General features: G+C 44.5%; 1 protein-coding gene across 1 annotated transcript; it reads right to left on the bottom strand.

The window, feature by feature from the left end:
* Nucleotides 1–501: 501 nt before the first annotated feature.
* On the bottom strand, nucleotides 502–4,284 carry LOC147456966 (peroxidase 29-like). The gene is made up of 4 exons (XM_086512030.1): nucleotides 4,142–4,284; nucleotides 3,590–4,053; nucleotides 2,877–3,231; nucleotides 502–1,064 (listed from the first exon to the last, which is right to left on the bottom strand). Exons 2-4 carry the CDS (start codon nucleotides 3,812–3,814, stop codon nucleotides 676–678), a joined length of 969 nt encoding a protein of 322 aa, XP_086368156.1. The 5' UTR covers nucleotides 3,815–4,053; nucleotides 4,142–4,284; the 3' UTR covers nucleotides 502–675.
* Between the last annotated feature and the right edge of the window lie 6,843 nt (nucleotides 4,285–11,127).

Genomic DNA, 11,127 nt, shown 5'->3' with positions numbered 1-11,127 from the left:
TTTCTTTTAGCCTCTTGTGAGAGGGTGTTGCCATGTGTTTACCTCTCTTTAAAGCAGGGCATTGAGTATTCTGTCAAACACAATCTTTCCCATCCTCTTTTCACTTTTGCTTTTTTTCAATTTCGTACAAGCTTCCAAGCGTTTTTCAATCAATTATATTTTATGCTTTTGGAGTCATTTGTTACCCTTTTTTTTCTAAAAAAAACATGATATCACATGTTCTAAATACTAGTGTCACTTCCTATTTTTCTCTCTCAAAGAACCTCTTATTATGAAATTCTTCTCAATAGCCTTATGTAGGCTAGGCCATAGTGAATGGTAACCAACAATGGGTCCTTTAAGAGCTGAGAGAAGTAAAAACTCCCCCCCCCCCCCCCCCCCCAACCCATGGCCCTTGCAAGTTGCGATGTGATTTTTGTCAGACCAGATAAAGCAAAAAAAAAAGACTTTTACTGAGCCTACATTATATAGCACGCCTCAACAAAAAGTGACAAAACAATGAGTCAGACAAGGGAGTACCAATTGCAATTTATAAAGTTATGTAGTTGCAAAAATAATGGAGGGATGCAACACTTTCAAATGGGGGAGAAGAGTAGAGAGAGAGTGAGTGAGTGAGAGAGAGAGAGAGATAGCATGAAGGGGGCCAAAATACAAATCAGAGGAAGGGAGCTCTCATTAATTGGAGCTGCCGCACCGCAGACGCACTTCGCCCTGGCTGGAGGAGAGCACATTGCTGCTGGTGAGCTTGATGAAAGCCGAGCTGAAGAAGTTGAAGAAGGCAGACGGATTGCTGGCAAAATTCGCCACGATCGGACCAGTTACCGGGTGAAGGCCCAGCTCGGAGTCAATCGAGAGCAGACCACGCCCATTGAGCACGTTGCGGAAGTACGCATTGTCGAACCGGAAGTTGGACGTGTCCAATGCCGCAAATGCATTGCTCGGGAAGATTCTTGGGCAGCGTGCCTTGAGCGAGTTCGCAAAAATCAACCTCAGGTTTCGATCCCTCGCAGGATACAGCCTGTTTGCAAAATTGGCACAATGTGCTACTCCCATTGTGTGCGAGCCTGGCATACAAAAATCAGGCTCTTGCATCAGTTGCTGTAGGTAGAAGATAAAAGCAAAATTCGAAGCTTGAAATAGACCCAAGGAACTTACTCTGTTTCAAAAAAACTACCAAAGATGATGCTTCAAAAGAGACAATTATCACCACACATAATCTCCTCTTGTTCCTTGCATCTTGACATAGTGTTAGAGCAGTTTTACACAGTACGGCAGAGACCCCGCCTCTCGTCAAATATCTTGGCTCAACATAATTAACAGCAAGCAATGTTCGTCATGCCTGGATTGGGCTGCATTTCAAAAAACAGGGGTGGAAGACAGGATACTCTGCCAAAATCCACAGTTGAAAAATGGAGGCAAGTTTGCTGATGTGAGCATGTTGGGGTTGAACAAAGCCCGTGCAGATGTGCCCTTAGCTTTGAGAAGAAAGCCAACCACCAAGATCACAATATCACTCAGGAAGAAGTGATGCCGACGCCTATCTGTCAGTAAGGGTTAAACCCTTCTTGGGAAAAGGGCCAGTATCCTTTAGCCATTTAGGTTGCCTTCACTTTCAAGAGCTTAACAGGTACAGGGGAATAGATTTAGGACACACCTAGCAATAATGTGTCACATGTTCTAACACAAGACCTATTTGTTAGAACTAAGCTAAAAACTAAACCCATGTGAATAAACCCTTGACCGCATTTTGTAGCGGGCTGAGTCTGAAAAGCATGTAAATCTACCCAATGGGATAAAACAACCCAAGATGTATAGAGCCACTCAAGTTGTTATGCATGAGCTTTCGAGCATGAAAAAAAGACCATTAGTGGACACCCATGTGGTATAGCAACAAGCCTAGCCTAAGTCTATAAAAGCATGTAAATCTGGTGGCAATGATACCCCCTTGGCAAGGTGGCACCTCCTTTGAGAGGAACCTGTACATTGTAGAGGCATGCGAAGAGTAATGTTATCTTCATTTTAGGCAGCGGTCACGCAAAGATGGATATCAAATAACTATGCCTCAGGCATGGTCACAAGCACCCACTATTCAATGTCCCTCCTTAAAGAAACAGGAAAACAATTGTCAGCATGGTACCCACACTTAATTACTTTTAAGGATGATTGTGTCTCCCGCATGGTCACACGAGAATTAGTTATTTGTTTTTTGAGTAACTATGCGAGTCTTTTGCAGCTAACTGATGTTTGGCATAGGTGCATCAGTTATATCTAATCAGTAGCTGTGCTTCGAGTGACGTACCACATCCTTAGAACTACTCTCTTACAAGGAAAGGAAAGAAGAAAAATGGTTTGTCATCATTAACTCTCCTTTTGGCACTGATCAAGAAGCTTTATCCAACTATCAGGAATTGCTTCCAAGAGTCATGTTTTGATAGGGCCTTAGGTGATGCCCACACAGAGGGGGGATTACCGTTATGGATTACCCTCTCTCCCTCCACTAATTGCACCTCGGAAGGGTGCAAATAGAAATGGGCAAGTCACTCCCTCCGTTGTTCACATGTGTGTGAGTCTAGCTTGTAACAAAATATCTTGTCAATCAAATCCTACAAAATACCATCTCCCCCTCTATAGCAATGATCACATGAAAAGTAATAATCAGTTGCTTATGCGTCATGCATGATCATATGGGCATCAGTTGTTTGTCTTTTATGTAACTATGCAAGTCTTTTGCAACTATGCCGATTTTAGCATTATTGCACCAGTTATATGTAGCTGATACATACGCTTCAGCGAGACTGCATCCTTATATATGCCAAAACAAGTTGCAACTTCAAACACAGAAGAAAAATGGAATAGTCAGAAGAGGAGTGACACACCAAGAATGGCCACACTCTCAGCTGTGCTCATCCCCATCCCTCCAAAGAGGCTGAGCATGTTATCAACACTGATTGTAGCAGGTGGCAATGCAGAGGTTGCAGCAGCTTCACTGGCCTGAAAACCGTCAAAACGGCCCAGACCGATGGGGATGTTGGGGCCTCCGCTGAACGCTATCGCATCCCGCGCCGCCATTGCTATAATATCTGCACAAGACACCGTCTCCGGACATGAAGCCTCAACTCGAGCCTTGAGAGTGTCGATTATGTCCAGCCTTCTCACTCCCAAGTTTCCTCCTGACTGCATTTCACTTGTCCCATCTGGCCCAGTCTTGAGCAGAATAGAGGCATCACAGCCCTGGGTGCACAAAGGCAAATCAATATGTTAGAATCTGCATAGACAGACAACACACTCATACACACATAGGACAACATAAATGCACACATACACATACAAGCATAAATATGCTTGCTAATGATCCCATGCACACACATGTATACACACAAGCATAGACATGTAGAAAATACTCTATGTTGACTCCATGTGCACACATATACAAGCATACACATAGTAGGAACTGCTTGCTATTGACTCCATGCACACACACACATACAAGCATATACACAGTAGGAACTGCTTGCTATTGGCTCCATGGCTATTGGCAATGAGCTTTCAAGCAAAGTATTTGCAACATACTGCCACAAAAAAAACTCACAAAGACTTGGCAGTCGTGGAAGGCTAAGCGAATCATAGAAGCACGGGCCGTGGGATCACGGGCGACAATGCCACGGAGTCCGCTACGTACAATGTTTTCCACATTTGGGCAGCTAGAGCTATAGAACCCCCTGTTTAGTTGAGCCTGCACATGGGACAGACAAGAGGCCGCAATGCACCAGAAAGTGAACATCCAAACCCGGGAACAGAAGCTCGCCGCTGCCATCGTCAGAATGCACGAATTCAGTCTCCTGGCACAGGGGGGCACATGAAATGCACCTCAAAATCCAAGGCTGTCAGGACCAGCTCTAACAATGCAAGAGAAGCCTTGCTCAAATTGCAATGCAGAGGTTTGAAAGAATCAGGCTGCAGCAAGGCTCTTCTGAGAGGTTAGTGTGCTGGTGGAGGATACCCTAGACTCAATGTGGGTACTTTTAGCTTAGCAGAGGAGTGGGCACTATAAGGCTGCAATCAACACACATCACATTAGAATCATGACCACATTCTCTTATGGGTCACCGTGAGTGTGTGCGCGCGCATGTGGGTGACGAACCTGTGGGAGTATGCATACACACAGCAAAAGCTCCTTGGTTGTGGCCCCAGGGTTCAAGATTCAACGCTTTTTCAGCAGCTCAGCTGGGTTTATCACAATGGCACCTATATCTGCGAAGAAAAAGCTGTGTGTGTGTGTCATATTCTTCACTTCCCAATGGACAATAATAATGGGGAGGTCAGTTAATGGCTATATAGCCTATACACTCTCAGAGTCTTTTCAATTTAAAATTACATTATCTCTTCTCCATGGACCATAGAAATGGAGACATGGAGTGAGATGAACCATGGAAAATGGAGAGATGGAGTCAGATGCAGTCATATGGTCCATCGCGCTCACCCATGCATGCAGATATACAATATACTCAACAACAAAAATTTATTGAATTTCAATTTCTGCGGTTGGTGGGTGGGTAAATAGCCGAATTCATTTTGATTGAATTATTGGAAAGAATGCATCATGCTGCTCCATGCATGCCATGATCTCTCTCTCTCTCTCTCTCTCTCAACACAAGCGGCAATGGGAGCACTCAGCACATTTATTAGCCGATCGTGAGTGAAGCGGCTTCCCTCTCTCTCTCTCTTCTCTCTCATGCACATTTGAAGAGAGAGCTTGGTGTCATTAATGAGGCATGTGCCTACTCCCTTCCGAGGCAAGGCCGCATTTTGCCTGGTTTATTAGCCACTTTCAAATTTGCTACCAAACCCCACGCTCCACTATGGAGTCTGGACCTTACACACGGGACACACTCAAAGTCACCTAGCCTTAGCCTCTTGGCACTTGCTTTCTTTCTTTACAAATGGTGCTCCATGAGCTCATGTTGAACCACATATTAGGAGACCTCTCCAATGCTAGCATACCTCAGGCTGTTTACACACTGGCTGCCAAAAATTGGGCACGCAAACGTGGAGCTCAGTTGGCATAAAACTATTGGTTCCGAAAAAGTGACGCTAGACATAGTTTTAGACAGCCTCGACCCCCTGCTGTCCAAGGATGGGCGGGCATCGAACTGCTGACAACTCAGCGAGGCGCATGCGTCAAACCAATAGTGTAAGGGGTGGAGCTGACACCTCCCTCGCGTTTTTGAAATGAAGAGCACTTAGTCTGTAACGCGTGCCTGCCCACCCCCAAAAATGACGGGCAGGCATGGCGGCAGTCTGTAAACGCCCTCAGTTTGCAATGTAAATTTCCCGATTGAAATTGAAAATCTTGACTATAAATCCATTGGACCTTGGTTTTCAAGGTCAAAAGTTTGGTATTTTAGTTATAAATTTGGACGAATATTATAGATTTTGGTGTAGATCCCAATTGTCTAGCTACTTTGCCCTTAGTAAAGATGCCCAAGAGGCCGGTTTTGTTTTAGCATTGGACTCTTCAATCGACTATGTTGCCCCCATACTAAAGTTAGGTCTTGCTACGTAGACCTCGCTTCCACTTAGGGATACCGGACCAATAACTTGTCATCTTCGTCGCTTTCTTGGTTCACACTTGTATTATTTTTTATTTTTTTGACAAAACACTGAATTGATCAAAAGAAAAAAAGAGAAGGTACAAATACCCCTAAGGAAGGATAGGGGCTATTTTGACCAAAAGAAGAAAGTTAGCCAAAGTACGTGGAAACGATCAAGAGTGGCTACCAAGAGCAGCAATATAGTTCAAGGTTACAAATAATCTAGAAGGCTCATACAAAGCTAGAATGATTGGCCTCCATCTTCACCATCTTAGGATTTTCGAATTTCCTTTACATCACCTTGGGAAGGATCAGTACTCAAGCAATAGAGCTCTTTCATAATTTTTGCAATCAAGGTGGTGTGCCTATTACCCCGATCGAATGTGCCACAGGCATCCGACCACCCATCACTTGTACACACGCTCTCTCTCACATATTGTGGTGAGTTGCTCCACCCACATCCTTCTCTCTCTCTCTCTCTCTCTCTCTCTCTCTCTCTCTCTCTCTCTCTCTCTCTCTCTCACACACACACACACACACACACACACACACACACACACACACACACAAGCACCGCATTTGCACACTCACAATTGGTATCAGAGCTACGTCTTGGCGATGGCGGAGAGCACGACGGTGTCAAAAGTTTCGAGGCGATAGCTTACTCGATCTCGACGATGCAGAGATCTAGGAAGCTTGAAAGCTTTGTGAGAATGCAAAGGGAGCTTTTGAGCTCAGCTGAGAGTAATGTATGCTCTTGTGGAAGCTCAAAAGACAATGTGAAAGATAATGTGTGGGTGAAGGTGCTACCCTAAGAATTGTATGCACAACTGCACTATTTTCAAATTTGTTTTTCGCCTCATACAATGCAGATCTGAAAATTATGTCCATCATTCCCCGATGTGGTCTACAAATTTGCAAGAGAAACATTTTATAAATTCCTCACCGTATTGCTGATATTCAGCTCAGACTAACTGTAAACAAAAAATTCTAGGTTTTCTATTTTCACACAATGTGCGAGTTTGATGCACTTTTGGAAGCACGGTAGGTGCATAAATTCTGAGGTCAAAGAAGCAATTTCAACTTATGGAGAACTTGAGGTTTGAGGATTTTTTGGTGGGCAGCTTGGGTAAGGAATCACGGAGGCATGTGCACACACCATTAAAACAGTCTCTTGAGAGACACGATTTTTCAAGTACACGTGTGGAGCTTCTTTCACATGTTTTCATAGGACACTTTGGTAGCAATTTTGTGCTTTATCTATGATCTTTGTGGACAGATTTGTATATGGTTATAACGCATGGTTGTTGCCCATTGTACATGCATTTTGGCGAGCACTTTTGAGTGCATTGATCAATTATTCGGATTGCAACTCTTTTGGTGCCTGTTTATGCGTGGTCACTCCATTTATATACGTTGAGTACAGATTCCCATTGTATGCACATTGTGGAGCCATTTCAGCATTTTGGATGAGGTTTATGGTTGAGAGTTTGCATTAAGATTTTGCTCATTTTGTAAGGGAGACTTTGCCCGATTTTCTCTACATTTCTCGCCATAGTTTTGGCTTGATTGCCATACACTCTTTTGATGTATTTGCGGTCATTGGATTGAGATGGTGATTCTGTTTTGTTGTGGTCAACTTTGCTCCTACATTGACAAGCATATGGTTGTTTTTGGACACAAATTTTTGTTTTTGTATCCACTCTTCAAGCAAGGATTTCATTCACGTCTTCACGTGAAGTGTGAAGTGGTAAACTCATGTTATTGACACCCCATGGGAGAGTTAATAACATCAAATTCACATTGACCTACTAAAACCTGTAACATTGAATGGCCTAAAAAGCTTGTAAATAGCGGAAAATAACTTAACATAGTGAGCATTTCATTAAGAGTAAGTTCTTAATGAGCATAGAAGAGTGCTTGGTTAGAGATAGAAACATTAGCATAACACCTAATTAGTTTAGCATAACAATACTTGAAAGAGGGAGAGAAATAGAACAATTGACAACTATTGATGACCGGATTTACATGGACCGGTCCCCCCTCCATTAAGCATTTGTATTATAGCTTCTCCCATTAAGAGAGACTTTGTACAATACAATTCTTTGTGTTCCTTGGTAAAAACTCATTGGTGCAATGAAGATGGAAGCTTCATGCACCAAACTTACACGTGATAACACGTAACATCAATTCCTTGTTGGTCTCAAACCCAAGACCTCAGACACCTTCGAAGATGGTGAGAGCTAGTGGGGTATGAGAGTAGATCAAGAGGAAGAAGGAGTATTCTTACTAGAAAGAAGTATTTCCTCACTTAATTACTCTTGCAGCTTAGCTTAGTTTAGTAATTAGATAATAGAGGAGAGAAGCATGGCATTGAAGCTTGGCTCTTGGTTGGATTTGCATTCCATATCCAAGAGTTGTTGGTGTAGGCTTCCATTCTCAAAACTTGGAGAAGAAGATGAGCTTTCCATTAAAGCTTAGAGAAGGAGATGACTTTCTTGCTCTACACATGAGTTGTGTGAGTGTGTGTGGAATAATGCCTTCACAAATCAGCCCTCTCTCTCATCTTGGTCGACCCTTATTGCAATTTACTCATGTTGGCTTCCTATTGGCCCTTGAAAAGCTTAGCCAATAGCATTTGAGCAAGCTTTTTACTCTTGCTGGCTTCTTATTGGCATGTGCAAAGTTTAGCCAATAGCATTTGAGAGGCCCAGTCAAGAGCCTTGTGACAAGTGTCCATCCTTTTCCCCTTTCGTAAAAGCTCAGATAATTAATTTAATTATCTGAATTCCTATTGGACCTTTTAGTCTCCTGGCCAATAGGAATTAAGCAAATTTATGGACTGCTTAATTCTCATTGGGTCTTTTGATTGTCCAATAGTATTTTAGGGAGACTAATACTTATTGGCTGTTTTTTTAAGCATTTATAAAATAAGAAATTTTGTTTACACTAGTTGAGCCCTCATTGGTCCACCTCCATGTCCATCCAATAGGATTCATGCAAGAATTGGGGGTTTTCTTGCATGCCTGACATGTGTCCTATTTGCTTTGTGGAAAGGGTAAACTGATGAGTGTGTGTGTGTGTGCTGTCTCTTTCCCAGCTTGTTGTCTCTTTCCCAACTCGCCCACTCTTCTGTCCTTTCCATGTAGCCACTTTGTTGACTTTAGCATTCAACACTTTAGTCACTAAGAACAGTTCCCATAGCCAAGCACTTTTACAGTAAAAATTTAGAACTTTTGCCTTTGGAAGTCTTGATGGGGTTAAACCTAGAGGTCTTTGCAACTCCATTGATGTAATTTTCTCTTTAGCAGACCATCCTCATCTGGATCCCAAATTCCCGTCTTTTGGATCCCCTGTTGAGACTGGTCCGGCAGCCTTTCCAATATTCACCTTTACTTCCCCTGGTATTTTCCTATATTAAATGATCAGTTTAATATGAGAAAATCATTTGGGAAAAGTAGATATTAGGTTTTTATGACAAAAACCACTACAAGACGTTACTTCAATTCCGGCGCCAAATTAACAGCGTTGGTACAGCTAAAGTTGGTCGAAGCTATCAAGTGGTCTATGCTAGGCAAAGGGTGTAGTCGAGTGCAGTGCAGCAGGCTAGGGTAGGCACCAAGGCCCTTGGCAGCCAAAGGGTAGCGGGAAAGTATGCCTGATGTGGTTTTTTAGGCCAAAAGTGCAGCGGAATGGTCCAGTTGGGATGGCAGGTCAAGATGTCCAAAGTGCCAAGTCCAAGCTCTAGAATGTAGAGGACAGCGTGCTCTAGAAGCCGATCCAGACGGCTCGTCAAACGGAGCACCGGTGCTCAAGATATTGCAGTTTAAAGAAAGAGTGTGTAGCAGATCCCCGACGGACAGGGCAGTTGGGGACGGGTAGCCCGGGCTGATGTCAGTGTATATGTGTGTAGTGCTCGAGTTGTGGAGCATGCTTGTCTTCTCGGATTGCGAATCGGAGCTCTGGATGGCAAGTTATGGCCATTAGAAGATTTTGAGGGGGCCAGGTCTGTGCTCATTTGACTGCACAGGGAAATGTGCCATCTGGCGTCATTTTAGCCTCGCCAAGGTTCTCGGTGGAAGTGTTCACCATGTGGAGCTAGCACAAATCAACGGTGCCTCAATCAGACACTCGGTCAAATAGGTGTGGCAGGACGAAGTCGGAGGTAAAGCAGAGAGGAAAGTGGCAGATGCCTTTTGGCATTTTTTACGGCCTCGGATGTCAACCTTGGGAATCTCAAAGTGGGACCAGAGGCAGGTATTTTGAAGATAAACACGGTGGATTTCGGTAGGGTTTGACGGGCGGTGCATAGGCCAATTGAGTGTGGCATAGCAGAGTACCCAGTGCAAGCAAAAGAGGGAAGTTTTTTAGTTTAAAAAAAAAAAGAAGAAGAATGGTTTTTGAAGGCCTTGGCGGCCATTGTAGGGAGGCTCTCCCGGGGACCGCCACGTGGCAGAGTAAAATTCCCACATGCGGGCACGTGTATGCAAAGTCCGGGCTATAAGAGCTGGGGCGAGCACATCCTAAGAGTATCACAAGGCATGAGCTCCTTGAGCTCGTAGCTATGGCGAGCGCGCTGGCGGCGCTGTTGTGGCGCTACGCGGGCCGATTTTGGCGGCGGCAGTTGGCGAATGTGTTGGCGCGCCCCCGGAGCGGCGGTGGAGTCCGACATTGTACATAGTGACGTGGCGTCCCAATGGGGGGATGGTCCAGCGGCCAAACTTTTGAGGAGGAGGAGGAGAGCAATAGCGACATCGCTATTGCCTCCCCCCCTCAGGTAAGGGGAAGGTCCCACAGCCAGGGTAGGCGAGCCAAGGCGAGAGAGATAAGGCCCGAGAGCAGCCAGATGGACAAGGCCAAGTGGCCGGACTATGAAAGGCATGGGCGTCCAGGCCAAGCAAATGCAAAAGGTAAGAGGGCAAAGGGGAAGACCAAAGGAGCAAGGCCAAATGGGCCAAGCTAGGGAATGTCGGGACAAAGTGGATGCCAAGGGCAAAAGAGGAGTCCGATAGAGGAAAGGGAGAGTCAAAGTAAAAAATGGAGCAGTGTAAGGTTGAGGCCAATAGGGGTAAAAAATGAAAAGATAAAAATAAAAAAATAATAAGCCTAGGGGGCAATAGCGACGTCGCTAATGCCCCCCCCCCCCCAAAGTGCAAAGAGTGAAGAAGAGAGAGATAAAGCAAAGCGGAGCCCTCTTTCCCAAAAGATGCCAATTCAAGGTGCCAGGTGGACCTATTAAATTGTAAATTCTCAAATTAAAGCCAACCCCTATAAAAGTCAAAAATTAATCAAATTGGGGGCTTTTTTCTTGGCCTTTGGAGGTGCCATTTGAAGCCTGCAAAGTGGAGTTCTCTAGCAAGCTAGCCCCTTTGTAACTTTTGCTTGAAAATGGCCATGGTGATGGCATTGCAAGCCGGTGTATGTGTTTTTTGAAGTGCAATCAAGCCACAGTTGCCTCCCGTGCTGTTGTTTCCCCTTCCCCCTTTCTCTTTCTCCTGCTTTCATGTCCCTCCTCGGTGCCGGCTGTGTGGAAGTG

The sequence above is a fragment of the Adiantum capillus-veneris genome, chromosome 5, assembly GCF_014529385.1.
Source record: "Adiantum capillus-veneris isolate H3 chromosome 5, ASM1452938v2, whole genome shotgun sequence".
NCBI classification, from domain to species: Eukaryota; Viridiplantae; Streptophyta; class Polypodiopsida; order Polypodiales; family Pteridaceae; genus Adiantum; species Adiantum capillus-veneris.
The sequence above is the reverse complement of the archived record's forward strand: the minus strand, read 5'-3'. Positions and strand labels throughout refer to the sequence as shown.

What these genes read in the sequence shown, in the direction of transcription:
- LOC147456966 (XM_086512030.1), bottom strand. Translation starts at nt 3,814, where the DNA reads ATGGCAGCGGCGAGCTTCTGTTCCCGGGTTTGGATGTTCACTTTCTGG. An exon ending in TCCACGACTGCCAAGTCTTT is followed by an intron (nt 3,232 to 3,589) that starts GTGAGTTTTTTT and finishes TTGTGCACCCAG; the next exon opens with GGCTGTGATGCCTCTATTCT. An exon ending in TGAGAGTGTGGCCATTCTTG is followed by an intron (nt 1,065 to 2,876) that starts GTGTGTCACTCC and finishes TTTGTATGCCAG; the next exon opens with GCTCGCACACAATGGGAGTA.